Source organism: Drosophila bipectinata, chromosome 3R, assembly GCF_030179905.1.
Source record: "Drosophila bipectinata strain 14024-0381.07 chromosome 3R, DbipHiC1v2, whole genome shotgun sequence".
NCBI classification, from domain to species: domain Eukaryota; kingdom Metazoa; phylum Arthropoda; class Insecta; order Diptera; family Drosophilidae; genus Drosophila; species Drosophila bipectinata.
Window position 1 is genome coordinate 1366578 of NC_091739.1, and position 16030 is coordinate 1382607.

At 38.8% G+C, this 16030-nt stretch overlaps 1 protein-coding gene across 10 annotated transcripts in view; it reads right to left on the reverse strand.

The window, feature by feature from the left end:
* Window positions 1-16030, reverse strand: part of LOC138926556 (uncharacterized) — a 463340-nt gene that overhangs the window by 297049 nt on the left and 150261 nt on the right. For 8 of the 10 annotated variants that reach the window (XM_070281100.1, XM_070281102.1, XM_070281103.1 and 5 more), the window contains exon 6: window positions 6154-6295. In XM_070281100.1, coding sequence (XP_070137201.1) covers window positions 6154-6295 — 142 coding nt within the window. Of the gene's footprint in view, window positions 1-6153; window positions 6296-14551; window positions 14655-16030 lie in introns of those variants that run through there. The other 2 variants (XM_070281106.1, XM_070281105.1) reach the window with 2 other exon arrangements.

Consider the following 16030-nt stretch of genomic DNA (forward strand, 5'->3'; position numbering starts at 1 on the left):
CTGAAACCTAGAGCGGTAAAGTCGTGAAGTTTGGTTAATTAAAATTTGTAAAATAATAAGAAAATGAAAGTAAGAAAAAATTATTTGGATATGTTGGATGCGATTACGATTATACGATTATTTGGATGTATTCCTTTTTGGTGATAGCATCGGCTGCGATTGTGGGTCGTCAGGCACTTTACAGTGCCGAAAAGAACTCCACTTCAGTAGGAAACGCGGTTCTCAACTCGGCGGTCGGCGGACGGTGGTCGGCGGCGGTTTATTTTTCCCCAAACGTGGGGTCTCGGATAGGGTCTCTTAGACACAAGTTTTCCATATAAATTAGCTATAAGAAAACACATCTATGTGAAGTGGGAAAAATTGAAAAGAAAGAAAAATCCCCCAGAAAAAGTCTAAGTCGAAAATGTATTAAGTAGCCTTAAGTGTTCAGTTCCGGTCATCATATGGAAAGAGGCTAAATCGACGGTCCGCATCGCGAGATAATTTTCTCCGGATGGTCATTCCGAAAGCCATCAACAACTTAAAGTCTGTTATAGTGCGGTTTCGAAAAGCTAAGGAAGGACTCTTCTCCTTCGATGGCGACTGTCAAAAATTGGTTCAATGAATTTCAACGTGGTCGCATATCCGTTTTTGATGAGTCACGCCCAGGTGCCCCAAAAACGGCTAGTACGGAGGAAAATATAAACAAAATCCACGACCTCGTATTGGGAGACCGCCGATTGAAGGTGCGCGAGATAGCCGATACAGTAGGCATCTCAAAAGACCGCGTGGGCTATATCCTGCATGAAGTTTGGGGGAAAGCTGTCGGCGCGATGGGTGCCGCGTTTGCTTACTGCAGACAACAAACGTAACCGAGAGACCACTTCAGAGCAGTGTTTGACGCTCTTTAAACGCAATCCGAAGGAATTTTTGCGCCGTTTTGTGACCGTTGACGAAACGTGGATTCACTGGAATACACCAGAGACCAAGGAACAGTCGAAACAGTGGACTTCACCTGGCGAAAGTGCTCCGAAGAAGGCGAAGACAGTGATCTCGGCCGGTAAGGTGATGGCCACTGTTTTCTGGGACTCACAAGGTGTGGTTCTCATCGACTACCAGGAGAAGGGCAAAACAATTACAGGGTCGTACTACGCTGAATTACTGGGCCGATTCGATGCCGAATTGCGATAAAAACGGCCCCATTTGGCCAAAAAAAAAGTTCTTTTCCACCATGACAATGCACTGGCTCCGCTCTCGCCACCGCAAAGTTGGTCGAATTGCGGTACGAATTGCTGCCCCATCCACCGTATTCGCCATATTTGGCTCCGTGCGATTTTTTTTTGTTCCCAAACATGAAAAAGTCACTCGCCGGGCAAAAATTTCGATCAAATGAAGAAGTCATCGATGCCACGGAGGCCTATTTTGCAGACCTTGAAAAATCATATTTTTTAGAAGGGTTAAAAAGGTTGGAGCATCGCTGGACTAAATGTATAGACCTAAAAGGAGACTATGTTGAAAAATAAATTAGCACTTTTCCAAAATTTTTTGTTTTTCTTTTGTAGGCTAAGTATTTATCGGACCACCCTCGTATATATGCTGCCAACGAGAGGCCCTTAAGGCAATTTTGTGAGGAGATTAGTATTGAGCGGCAGAATTCGAAGCCACCAAAATTAGAAAACCGTGTGTATGCTTCGGAACATTATTTGCGACTAAAAATGTATGCTAAGGAAAAATAAAAAAGTTGGTATACATAATTTCTTATTCTCTACTTCTTAGAGAGGGACAATTATAACTACTTCAAGATCTCTATCTCTTTCCTATAACTATAAAAGCGTGCATTGCATCATACTAATAATGTACAGGGTACTTTATTTTCTACAATTAATTTGGTTTTGAATAATTTTTTTTTTTGAATTGGCGCCCTAAAAATAATAATAATATGTTGTATTATGCCAGTAAGTCAATTTTTTTTTATTTTGAATAAAATCATCATAATGTTGTAAGGAAAAACACAATTTTGATCTCCGATAGAAAACCTCTTCCCTAACACCTTCTAGGGGCCATCATATTATTATGGGAAAAAACCATAGCCAAGGTTGGGTGGGCACAAAAGGAGCCGCAACACCAGCAGCGGATTCCACCTACCATTATCAGTCCGCAGCCCCTTTGGATAGCCTACTAAAAATGTCCTTGCATGCTTCAATAATTGTTTGTGATGTAATTGAGCGCAAAAACTCCATGTACCTAGAGTAATAGTCTATTAGAACTAATAGCCACGGACCATTTGAAAACTCTGTTCTCTTCATTGGCGGTGTATTTGTCGCCCGGGTTACTAAGATGCAGTCTAGACAATCCTTCAAAAATTTCTCCGGGTCCCTGTCAATTTGGGGCCACCATAACTTAGATCGTAGTCGTCGTTTCATTGCCGATTCACCCGGTTGGCCTTCATGGTCTAACACCAAAACCATGTGCCTTAGTGCCGTGGGGCACTAGGCACTTTGAAGTTGCAGGCTCCCATGAACCCTGTTGAAGCCACATTATTGCGTCGACGATTTCTTCATCCTTGGCGCTATTTTCAGCAATTTCGGATATAGCTATTGGTATGGGTGCAGCATTCTCAATAATTCGCAGTATGCTGTGTTCGCCTTTAATATAATAACAGTAGATTGTCCTCATTCACACAATCGGGATATACAATCAGCTATATTCTCTTTGCCAGTTTTATAAATTATTTTGAAATGGTACGCCTGGAGACGCAGGAGCCATCTCTCAATACGCGCTGGTAGTTTGGATGAAGGCCTAAAAATTGCCTCTAGTGGCTTATGGTCAGTCACAAGTTCGAACTTGTCGAAAAATAGAATCTCTCCACTGCCCAGACCGAAGCCAAACTCTCTCAGTTTACGACAAACTACGACTGGCGAAAGCAATAATGTTTTGGTCGAGGTCATGTTTAAATTGAAGCAGTACTGCTCCCACAGAGGGCTCGCATCAGCTATCAGTCGAGTTTTATTTTTAGAGTCAAAGTATAAGAGACTTGGAATCTTGGTTAACGCTAACTTTAACATGTGGGATCCTTTTTCTTCAGAAGGTCCTTAAATAAACTTTTGACCCTACTTTAACAACACCCGTAACCCGTTACATTCGCCAGGTCTCGAATAAAAATTCCCCACATAGGTAAAAAACCCAGGAAACTACGCTTTGTGTCTGGGAGCCTATATTTTCTCCGGATCTACTTCAATTTCTTTGTCCGTCCAAATATGACCCACGAACTTTATCATGTTTGTCTTCCAAATACGTTTTTGTTTTTTCTCGCAAGCTTTTCTGACCGCTTCGTTGTGCTCTTCCTTATTTTTCCAAAAAATAATCATTTTAATTAAATTATCATTAAATAATCATTTCATTAATCATTTTTTTTAATCAAAAAATCATGTCGTCGATATAGTTCATGACGTTGGAGCACGACGACAAGATCTCTTCAAGCCGTCTTTGAAAGATTTCCGAAACTGCGTTAATGCCAAACATCAATCTTTTGTATCTAAAAAATCCTCGATGTGTTATGAAGGTTGGTATTTGGCTACCTGAGTCCTCTAGTTCTAATTGAGTAGAGAGTTTTTACATGTAGAATTAGAGAGTTCCGATTTTGTAAAAATGTTTTTTTTTCGCAAAATAATACGACGTACCAAATTTCATGATCGGACGACTATATCCTATAGCTGCCATATAACTGAACAATCGGAAATGATATAACATTCGTGTTTTTGAAGATAGAAAGTTGTAACTTCAAACAAATTCAATTTTTGGTTAGTTGATCCGACCTATTAAATTTCATAACGATCGGCCGATTATACCTTATAGCTGCCATATAACTGAACGATCGCAAATGGTGTTGATAAATGATATTCTCATGAGGATTGCCCAACTGTATCCGATTTTTGGGATATACTATATAACCGCTTTTAACTGCAAGGCTATATCAACCTCGGCTCCGCCCGAAGTTAGCTTTCCTTTCTTGTTTAATTTAAGGTGGTATAACTACATTTTAAAAAATAATTTTTTATAATTTTTTTTATTAACAAAAAAAGTTATGGTCACACAATTAAACGGCCTAACTAATTTATTATATGGCAACATTTGTTAAATTTCCTATCTTAAGTGTATCGCGGAAACTTTAGGTGGTGGAACCTATGTTTGTTCTGAATTTTAGTTAGGGAAAGTCTAAAGGTTATGGATCAGGTAAAATTAAGCGTGGAGGAAAAAAAATTAGAAATTGACGGCCTGTGTAATTGACATTATACCAAATTGGTCTGATACTAAAATTTCCATAAATCAACTATAACCTATACTTGAAATTTTTGCATGACTTCCATCCTTTTCTTCCAGAGTATTATAATTTTGGTCAAAAGTGTGCAATGCAGTGAAGAAGTCATCTCCGACCCTGTAAGGTATATATATTCTTGATCAGAATCACCTCCTAAGTTGATATGAGCATGTCCGTCTGTCCGTCTGTCTGTTTCTACGTAAACTAGTCTCTCAGTTAAGCTATCGACTTGCAACTTTGCACACACCTTTCTTTCTTAGGGATAAGTCGGAACGGCTGGGATCGACCGACTATATCCTATAGCTATCAAATAACTAATTGATCGGCAACAGTATAACTTGGGTGTTTTTAGAGTTAGAGAGTTCGAATTTTGCATGAGCTATTTTTGGCAAAATAACACGACCTACCAAATTTCATAAGGATCAGCCGACTATATTTTATAGTTGCTATATTATTGAATCATCGAAAATGACCCAATTTTCGTGTTTTTGAAGATAGAAAGTTATAACTTCGTACAGATTCTATTTATGGTCAGTTGATCCGACTTACCAAATGTCATAACGATCGGTCGACTATATCTTATAGTTACATGTTGGGGGTCTTTAAAGTTTTGTAGCGCCGTCCCAGTAAAGACGCCCGTGTAGTTGCTGATTATTGTTTATTTGTTTTCTTCATTCATAACAGGGCAGCAGGGGCTAACAGTGGTACAGTCGGTAACCACTCTTAAACTCCAAGCAGTGATAAGCACTTTAAATACCTAGTAAATTAATAATTGTACAATTCATAATCTAGTGTCAAAGTAGCAAAGAAGTTTGCGATATATTATATTTCCGGTTTTAACTTCAAGGGTAATAAACTTCGGCTCCGCCCGAAGTTAGCTTTCCTTAATTGTTAAAAATAAAAATTTAAAAAAAAAAAAGCACAAGCTTGTATATTCAAAAATACCAAAGTAGGTATTTTTAACAAATTTCATTTCCGATCGTTCAGTTATATGGCAGCTATAGGATATAGACGGCCGATCCTTATAAAATTTGGTATGTCTGATCAATTAACCAAAAATAAAGTCTGTTGGAAGTTCCAACTTTCTGTCACACCACGAAAGTTGGGTAAAGACCCAACTTGCATACCCTTGCAGAGGGTGTTATTTTTTTTAAGACCAAAATAGGAAAAGTCCTATTGTTCATTATATGGTATCCGATTGATAAGTAATACCGATTCCGGCCACTCCGACTTAGGTTGTGGAAGGGTGTGTGCAAGCTATCAAGTCGATAGCTTTAAAACTGAGAGATTAGTTCGCGGACAGACAGACGGACATAATAAAAAACTCAGGACGTGATCCTAATCGTGAATATATTTATTTTACTTTATGGGGTCGGAGATGTCTCTTTCACTGCGTTGCACACTTTTAATCAAAAAAAAAAACACCCTCTGCAAGGGTATAAAAAACCCTTGGGTGGGTATAAAAAAATCAAAAAAAAAAACACCCTCTGCAAGGGTATAAAAAACCCGAAAAATAAGTTTTGTTTAAAACGACACGATTGGTAAAGTCAATTTTTTTAAAATGTAAATGTTAGGTCACCAGCCGCCACTTAAAAAAAATTTGATTTTTATCATAACTTCTTATCGCCCTAAAGTAAATAAGAGATCAAATAGCATACACCAGGAGCGGCAGGCTTGTAAACTTAAGCGCATAAAGAAGAAGCCAAAAAGGTTTCCGATGCCCGGCTTATATCCCAGACAAAGAACTACGTTACAATGTAGGACATACAAATTTCATAAAACATAAAATAATTTTGAAAAGTATAAAAAAGTATAAATTCGTGGGTTGGATATAAAAGAACACATTATTTACTTACACGGGCGACATTGGTAAGATATTTCGATAAATTTAGGCACGCTGGCGCAGGTAGTTTTAATGGATTGCATTTTCGAGTTTGTAGCGAACTTACAATGTTGTTTTTTCTGACAGTGATCAACCACGGTCTGCAGTAGAGAGTACTTCAAAATAAATGGAGAAACAAATATTTGTTTCAATATAATTACTCAATATAAAATAGCAAATAAATTTTGCTTAAAACGTATCTAATAACTCTTAATGTATTTTTTTAATTTTAATAATAATATTAAATTATATTATAATAATAATTAATATAAATTTTCAATATACACCAGTGGTCGGCAAAGCCCTATTGCAGGGGCATAGTAAATTGCTCTGCCCGAACTCTGCCCCTCAGACACAGTATAAAACGTAAGCACCGTCATGCTTGCAGTTCAGTTAATGAAGTCGCAGTCGCAGTTAATGTTCAGACCTGAGTCAGCTCTGAATTAGGTCTGATTGCGGCTTCGATTCAGGAGTACAAATATTTTCGAAAACAGAGGACAACCAGTCCTAAAAAAGACGGCTGAATTAGGAGTAAAAAAAGGGTTTAATCAGACCTCATTCATGGCCCTGCACTTTTTTGCAGTTCCAATTAAAAAAAAAATAAAATAAAAAAAAAATTTAAAAAAAAAAAAATATGGGTTTTTGTTTATAAATATTTGGTAAATTATATTTAATTTAATTTTAAATTATATTCCAATGTTAGGTAACAAGTAATCTAAGCTACATATTTTAATCTCTTGCCTTTCGCTGGAAACTTATGAAAGTAAGTTGCACTTATGAAACAATCTAGGTTTTTTTGCTTGCCATTTATAAAATTGTTGAATATAAAATATCACTTTGAGACAGATGGTTGAAAAAATGGGTCGTCTGAATTGGTTCGCCTTCTTTGTTCAGGTATTATTTCATGAATTATTCGATTTTTTTCGAACAAAATATGACTTTTGGCACTGAAAAGTTAACGACATTAATTTCAGTACTGAAGGGTACTTTCTACCGACCACTGATATACACACATGATTACATAACACAGTAGATAGACTTACCTTACTGAGACTTTCAAAACATAAAAAGACCATTTTAATTATTATGTTAAAAATCAGTCAAACTTATGGTGTCACTCCTCTAGTTTGCTAGATGACTCCAAGGGTGCCTAGCTTTGGGGCTACCGAAGAGATCACAGGTTGTGGATAGCAAACGACCTTCCTGTAAGGTGAACTGAGAATAAACCGAAAGGACCCATAGTAGGAATCTCTTCAAAGGACCCTCATCGTAACTAAATACTTCCAGACTGCTTTATTGGCCTAAGTAGCCTCACTTCCTTTTTCCCACATTATAGTACCTACCCCAAAACAAGATCTTACCATGGGCCGGACTTAGGTGGTACTCGACCCAGGCCGAGGGTCATTCTGGCGACGACCCGGGATAGAAACTCTGCCTGCACCAAATGCGGATTTCTACCCGGGAGAAGTGTCCCTTCTGCGACCCCCAATGGCAAACTCAAAGAAAAAAACATCAAGCATGGAGCCGGAATCTCCTAAAAAACACACCAAACTGACATCGACGAGTGAGGCTGGCCAGGTACCGAAGCCAGTGAAGATGGCGAGCGAGCCCAGCTAGGCTGGTTTTATATATATTAATTATTAACTAATCTAATATTAACATTCGCATATCATTCGAACTTTTATGATTTTATTGAATAATTTTTCCCGAAGCACAATAAATACACCGCTTCAAACCAGACCCCCAGACGAACTAGTGCTAAAGAAGCAGGAGGTAGGGAGAATCTCAACATAAGCATATTAATAGGATGCGACTTCAACGGAAGTCGTGAAACCGTCGTCGCCTCCCGACGCAAGAAAAACCGCAGGGGCCTGCCAGTCGTATTTAAGAGTCCGACATAACACCTGCAAAAATAACAAACAAAGCTACAAGAGAGAGGATTTAGCGCTAAAACAGTCTTTAATATCCTTAACAGGGACAGAAATCCGCAACCACTCTTTAAGGTTGAGCTCGAAAATAAGCCCCTGAAGAAATACGAAGTGCACCATATATACAATCTTCAGTTTCTGCAATACCGCAGAATTACAGTTGAGGAACCGCACGAACGCAATGACCCCGTACAATGTGTGAACGGCCAAGAATATGGCCATACAAAGTCATACTGTAAGCCGCGCCCGGTGTGTGTAGTTTGTAGAGAGCTTCATGACTCCGCACACTGCCCAGTAAGCTAAGATTACTGCAGAAAAAAGTGCGGCCACTGCGGTGGCAATCACACTGCTGACAATAGAGGTTGCCCAGTGAATAGGGAGCTGAAAAGCTGCATCCACCAAAGAGGAATTACTGCCTGCAACCATAATAAACAGTTGATAGCCTCGGGATCAAACCCTGAAGTCTCCTCACTAGCATCCATAAACTTTGAAAAAAATGAGTCACACGCAAGCGCTTTAAAATCAGGAGTGGTCACCCCTGCCTCAAAAAGTTTATTTTTGCAATCATCATACCAAAAAGCTACCACCAGAGTGGCCAAAAATACCACTTTGAAGTTATAATATGCAGCCCAAAACAAAGCCTTACGGAATTTATGTCATTTATGAGCACAACTATGCAAGCTTTAATGCGAAACCAAAATCTATTGATTCAAATGCTGGTTTTACAACAATCCAAATAATGACTTCCCTACGGACTTCCCCTCCCTATTAACCTGGAATGGTAACAGCGTTTCATAGCATAAACTTAAACTGGCTCAATTTTTAGTCGACAACCATATCGACATAATGCCGCTCTGAGAAACACACTTTACAAACAAATAAAATTTTCAACTAATAGGATATTCATTCTTCGGAACAAATTATCCAGTCGGTAAAGCACATGGTGGGACAGGAATCCTAATCAGAAGCCGTATAAAGAACTACTATTATTATAAATTTGCTAAAAACTACCCACAGGCCACATCAATAGTATAAACATACAACTAAATGATGGCAATTGACTTACACTAGCCGCCGTATACTGCCCCTCTTGCTTCAGTATAGCTGAAGATGAGTTTAAGCAGTTTTTCACTAGGTCACTACGTGACCACTTCATAGAAGCATGAGACTAGAATGACAAGCACACATACTCGGGTCTCGTGGCTCCAAAAGGAAAGCAGCTCTATAATGCAATTATCAAAGCCAATAACAAGCTCGACTATGTTTCTTCTGGCACACCAACATACTGGCCGGCAGACCCAAAGGAACTACCCGACTTAATAGATTACCAAAACATTCCCAAAACTATGATAAGCGCCGAATTCCTTTTGGATCTTTTATTTGATCACTCGCCTGTCCTGTTTATTCTACGCCGACATCCAGGAAAATTGGAACTATCATTAAAATTGACCTTACAGAAAACCAAATGGGTTACAGAAGGTATATTAGCTCAATCATTGAGCTAAGTTCTCATCTCAACGACGTAGACAGCTTTGTTTATTTAGTGGAGTCTGTACTCGTCTCTGCAGCACGAACTTTAACACCACAAGCTAGAAATACATAATGCATCGAAAAGAAGACAAATCTACAAATCGAACTGCTCGTCCTCGAAAAGCGATGCTTACGTCGAGAGTGGCAATTCCATCGCCATCTGCTAAGCGAAGCTTAAGACATGCCTCATGGCAACTTAATGAAGCTCTAAAGCAGAAAGAAATATAAGCCCACCGTGACCACATAGAGCAATTGTCAACTTTTAGTACAAAGCACTCAGTATGGAGAGTTCACCCATCTCTGAGCTCACCGAATAAAACAGTGATGCCTTTTAGAAATCCCGCAGGCGGGTGGGCCCGCAGCGATGCAGACAGAGCCAGCTCGTTTTCCAACTACCTTTAAAATGTCTGTCAACCAAATCCTGCCACTAGTGCGTTTATTTTGCCGACTTTACCATATGAGACTCAGCTTCAACATGAGCCAATTTAGTTTCGTCCAAGCGAAATCGTTAACATTATCAAAAATCAACCTAATACGAAAAAACCCCCGAGCTGCGACTCCATAACTCCAAAATGATCAGTGAGCTTTGATATTGCGCCGTTTGCACTATCACCCAGCTTTTCAATTGCATCGCAAAACTTGGCAACTTTCCAGTGAGATGAAAAAAGTCAAATATAATAATGATAGAAAAGCCATGAAAAGACCTGTTTGCTGATGATACAGCTAGTATTAGCCTCTCAAAATGCCCAATGCAAGCAGCTGCACTACTAGCTCTTCATCTGTTCGTAGAACAAAATGCAAACACGTAACGCTCACATTGATCAGGCAAAACTGCCCGCCGCTTACGTTAAACAACACTCTACTCCCACTACCAAACGAAGTGATATATCTAGGTGTACACCTCGACAGAAGACTGACATGGCGCCGACCCAGCAAAAAGAACACACCTACAGCTAAGAGCTACAGCAGTCTTCATTGGCTTATTGGTTCGGTCTCCCCTTAGCCTTGAATATAAAGTACTGCTGTAGAAATTGGTACTAAAACCTATATGGATGTACGGCTACTAGTTATGGAGGAAGCCAATATTGACATAGTCATAGAGTCTAGACTCTAGTGAGCTTATTGGAAGATCTTGAGAACAATCACCGTGATACGTTCGAAACGAATACATACATCGCGACTTAAACATTCTACCAGTCAATGAAGAGATCGCAGAAGAGAAGGAAAAATACCTTAACAAACTACTGTTGCAACCTAACCACCTGTCAAGAGGTCTAACAAGGTGAAGCAACCAATCGCGTCTTCGTCGCAATGACTTACCCACCCAGCGACCGACTTAAGGGACGCACACCCTGAATGCAGTCTTAGTATACTGTTCGTTTAATTTTAATGTGAGGATTCGTAAGCTTATTGTTAGCCTCAAAATTAAGATAAGATTCAAATAACAAAAGCAAAGTAAAAAAAAAAAATTTTACGCTCATCACGCTTAGTGGGCAAAATAAAACACAAAGGACCGCAGTGATTCTCTTTTTAGTTTCATTCATAGGTCAAGCTTAACTCTTTTCAATCGCAAGTTGCGAATCAATTGATTTAACATTGCTATCGAAACAGATACTTGGAAAGTCTGAACACTCTGGCTTAAGCATTTACTCAAGCCAGCAATAATGACCCAAAAAGATCAAACTGCGAAGTAAACCTCCTTGTTTGTCGACAGAGCTAGCGACCCTCCAAACAGGAAACAGATTTTTGTTCAACAGGACGAAGACTGTGACTGAAGCGCCACTCCGCCGTTCCAGAGTGGCGTACAAGCAGATGTCATTTATACTGACTTCAGTAAAGCATTTTTCTCAGCTAAATGGAGATTTGAGCATGCTAAATGGATCGAAATAGAATTTTATATCATTTTATTACATTTTACCTATGCATGTCAATTTGTCAACAATATTTCTACCATGGGTAATAAAGGTAAGGGTGTGCTTCATTTTCAGGAATTCAACGACCCTTATGTACTTGAGTACGGATCGTGTTTTTGGAACCCTCAATACAAAGTACATCCGATCGAATCTGTACAAAAAGACTTTTTCATTTTAGCTCTTAGTGGACTAAATGGGGATGAAAATCTTTACTTCCTTTCCTTCCATAATAGACTTTTATAATTTCGTGGGGTTAATGGTGATGTAGACAGCCAGCATATACTAATAAACCTTAAATTGCTCTTCTTCTACATTTAAAACTTGTGTTCTTAACGCCTTATCTTTCTCGTAATCTTTTATACTTTTCCTTCCCAAATGAGTATGAGTGAGAGGATGGCACACTTAAGTTGACTAGCCAGGCGGATCAACTTTAATTTATTTGTATTCTACCGGCGAAACCAATCTCAGAGGTTAAAAATTTATGAAAGCCTTTTGTATTCGACTGAAATGGACATCCGGTCGCATGCCCAATTTATGCTCGACCCCAGTGGTGGAGATTTGTTCTGATCTCTAATAAATTAAGAATTTGCATTCCAAATTTGGGCAAGTCAAGTGAAATTTCTTGAATATTGTAACACAAAATTGTCTCCTTCACTGCTTTGCAACATTTATAATACCATGACCAAAATTATAATATCCTCTGCAAGGTCCTTTACGCGGCCTTTATAATTCCATATATGGTAAATTTTAAAAATTTTTTTCTTTTAGGTATAAGCCGAAAACTCTGCGTAATGGAACCGTTGTTTGTTCTGGACCTTGGTACAGGGGAGACCAAGTAAGGGGAGCAAGTAAAATTCTGCGTTGGGTAAAACAAAAATCCCATTTTGACGGTCTGTATAATTGATTGGATCAGTTAACGCTGTTTCTGTTACGCCTTTTTCCGAATTTTAAAATTTTTTATTTTTGGAAGCATTTTGGAAGTGGAAGTGGAAAAAGCGAATTTTGGCAAACCATTTTTTTAGTTCAGTTTTAAAAACAAATTACCTGACAAAGACCCTGACCTGAAGTAAGGTGTTATTTGACCCGTGCGGGGAGGCCGACTCCCGCTCCCGGGCCAGCTGGGGGCCCAAAAATAATTTAAAAAGATACATATACTTCAAGTTTTTTTAAATTAAATAAATTTGTATTGTAAATAAATAAATAACAAGAAAGCAAAGCTAACTTCGGGCGGAGCCGAAATTGATATACCCTTGCAGCTAAAACCGGATATATATCGCAAACATCGGATATAGTTGGCCGACCCTTATGATTACATCATAATAAAACCAATTAATTACAATAAAAAATCTAAAAAAAAAGTCCCAAGCTTCTATCTTCAAAAATACGAAAGTTGATATTTCTACCAAATACCATTTCCGATCGTTCAGTTATATGTCAGCTATAAGATATAGTCAACCGATCGTTATGAAACGTAGATCGGTAGATCGGATTAACTGACCAAAAATTGAATGTGTACCAAGTGCCAGCTTTCTATCATCAAAAACACGAAAGTTGGGTAATTTCCGATCGTTCAGTTATATGGCAGGTATAAGATATAGTCGGCCGATCCATATGAAATTTGGCATGTCGTATTATTTTGCCAAAAATAGCTCTTATGTCAAATTTGAACTCTCTAACTCTAAAAACACCAAAGTTATACCATTTCCGATCAATCAGTTATAAAGTATAAAAAGGGTATAAAAAGTAACCATTAAATTTTAAACATTAACAAGAGCCGTCCGACAGTCAAGTTTTTTTGACTATATAATAACCGGTACTTATCTCTTCCACCCCTCATTAACTAACATTAAAATTTAATGATACAAAAATAAAACATCTCTACAAAAAAACATTTTAGTTGGTTACTTTTGTGCTTGGGGGAACCCCAGGGAAACAGAATAAAAAGTCTATTCCTCCTCAAACATTTTCCGATTTGGCTGAATTTATTTTTTTATTTTTAGGTTTACTCTAGCCATTAAAATAATGTGGCATCAAAACTTTTTTAAACAATTTTTTTGAACTGGCACTACAAAATGATTTCAGTCTTGGGGGCGGAAGTGTGCATGGTTTTTCAATAAGATGTTACTCTAACGTTAACCACATTCAGCACAAATGACATCGATGAGTCTCGTTTAAACCTGGTTCCGTAACAAATAAATCGATTAAACACTATTATCTACGCCAGTGGCGGACAAAATCTCATTTTCCATAGTCGGAAATGTTGGCCCAAGAAAGGAAATATATTGGAAATACAATTGGCAGCACTACCCGATATATATCGGGAGCTTTGTTATTTTTATAAGTATCTCCTCTAAGGCCTCTTTTTTCCTGTTCTGTCACCTCTATCGCCAACAACTTTGTTCTACGACACCTTCATTATTACAAATAAATAGAACTATTGCTCAGCCTAAAATACAACAGGTTATGGGCCCAGCACGCTTCCACTGCGCCAGAGAATAGTTCAAAGAAGGATAGTGAACAAATAGTGAGTTCAAATGGCAAAATTCAATTTGTGGTGAAATTGCCGGCACACACATATATACATCACGTGTGCATGTAAAAGTCCGAGACTTCTGGGGACGCAAAAGAAGGCGTCTTATTGGCAACAGAGGAAAGAAGCGTGTTCGTTGCTTGTGTAGCTACGTGAAATGTTAGCTTGTGTAGCATAACTAAACGCAGATCAAAAAGCAAAATGAGTATTGCTAGTATACGCATAGAGCCTTTGGGCAAAGACCATTTCGACACCTGGAAAATACAAATGCAGGCCCTTTTGATAAAAAATGACTCGTGGAAATATGTCAACGGGACTCTTTTAAAACCCGAAGATAATTTCGCACAATAGATAAACGAAGATGCAAAGGCTAAGTCCGATCTCATTTTGGCCTTGTCAACATCGGAACTTAGGCATACGAAGAACTGCGAAACTGCAAATGATATATGGGTAAAGCTGCACAACACTTACCAGTCTACAGGGCCAGCCCGTAAAGCCGCACTGTTGAAATCGCTGATCTTACTGAAAATGAATGCAGGCGGAGATATGAGAAGCCACATAGATAAGTTTTCCGATTTAGTTGACAAAATAAACGAAGTTAATCTGCTGAATATTGACGATCTGTTAACCATCTTGCTACTATACAGTATACCAGAGGAGTACGAACAGTTTCGAATTGCGATTGAAACTCAGGAAAACTTAATATCAACAGAAGCACTAAAAATTAAGTTACTAGACGAATACGAGGCAAGAAACAGAAATCCAAGCGAGTCGACGCCTGGAGCATTATTGGTGCACAAGAAGTATAATCCCAGCAAGCCGAAACAACTAAGCACCAATCAAAAATTTAAGTTTAAATGTTACAGCTGTGGAAAAGTCGGTCACTGTGCAGCTGAGTGCAGATCAAAGCCAATGAAGAACCAGAGCGAAAGCATGTACATCAACATAGCTAATTATACAAACAGTGATTGCAGTAACTGGTGTCTAGACTCTGGAGCAACGTCACACATGTGCTCACAGAAAAATATGTTCGAGACCCTGGAGCCAGCTGAAGGCTCGAAGCTCAGACTGGCAAATGATGAGGCCACAGATATAAAAGGATGTGGATCCGTGCAGTTCTCCCCAAACAACAAGTTTACCGCCAGCCTGAAAAACGCACTCTATGTGCCGGATTTAAGAACCAATCTCTTATCGGTCTCAAAAATATGTGATCACGGCTTCAATGTAATATTCAAGAAAGAGAAAGCTGAGGTAGTTAGAGCCAAAGGAGGAGAATTAGTTTTTACCGCTCCTCGCAAGTTGGACTTGTACCAGATCGAGGAAACACACGAAAGCAGCCAGATCGCTATATGTAAGCAAAACAGCATCAAAGAATGGCATGAGCGTTTCGGCCATCTAAATGAGCCGGATCTGAAAGAACTGATCGGAAAAGGCAAAGTTCAAGGAGCTAAGGTAAACCTAAAGGAGAGTCTCCCAATTTGTGAAATATGCATCAAGGGGAAGCAGTCCCAGAAGCCGTTCCCAGTATCGAATTCAAGGGCAAGGGATGTACTAGAATTAATCCACAGCGACGTATGCGGGCCCATGCGAGTAAACAGCCACGGAGGCAGCCGTTATTTCCTGACATTTACAGATGACTTCTCGAAATGGTGCGAGCTCTACACTATCAAAAGTAAATCAGAAGTGTTCCAAAAATTTAAAGAATTCAAGAACTACGTAGAACGACGAACTGGAAAGAAGCTAAAAACAATCAGGTCAGATAACGGCACAGAATACACCAATAATGAGTTCAAAAATTACCTTGCAGCTCAAGGAATAAAGCATGAGTATTCCGTTGAATATACACCTCAACAAAACGGCACAGCAAACGTATTATTTTGCCAAAAATAGCTCTTATGTCAAATTTGAACTCTCTAACTCTAAAAACACCAAAGTTATACCATTTCCGAT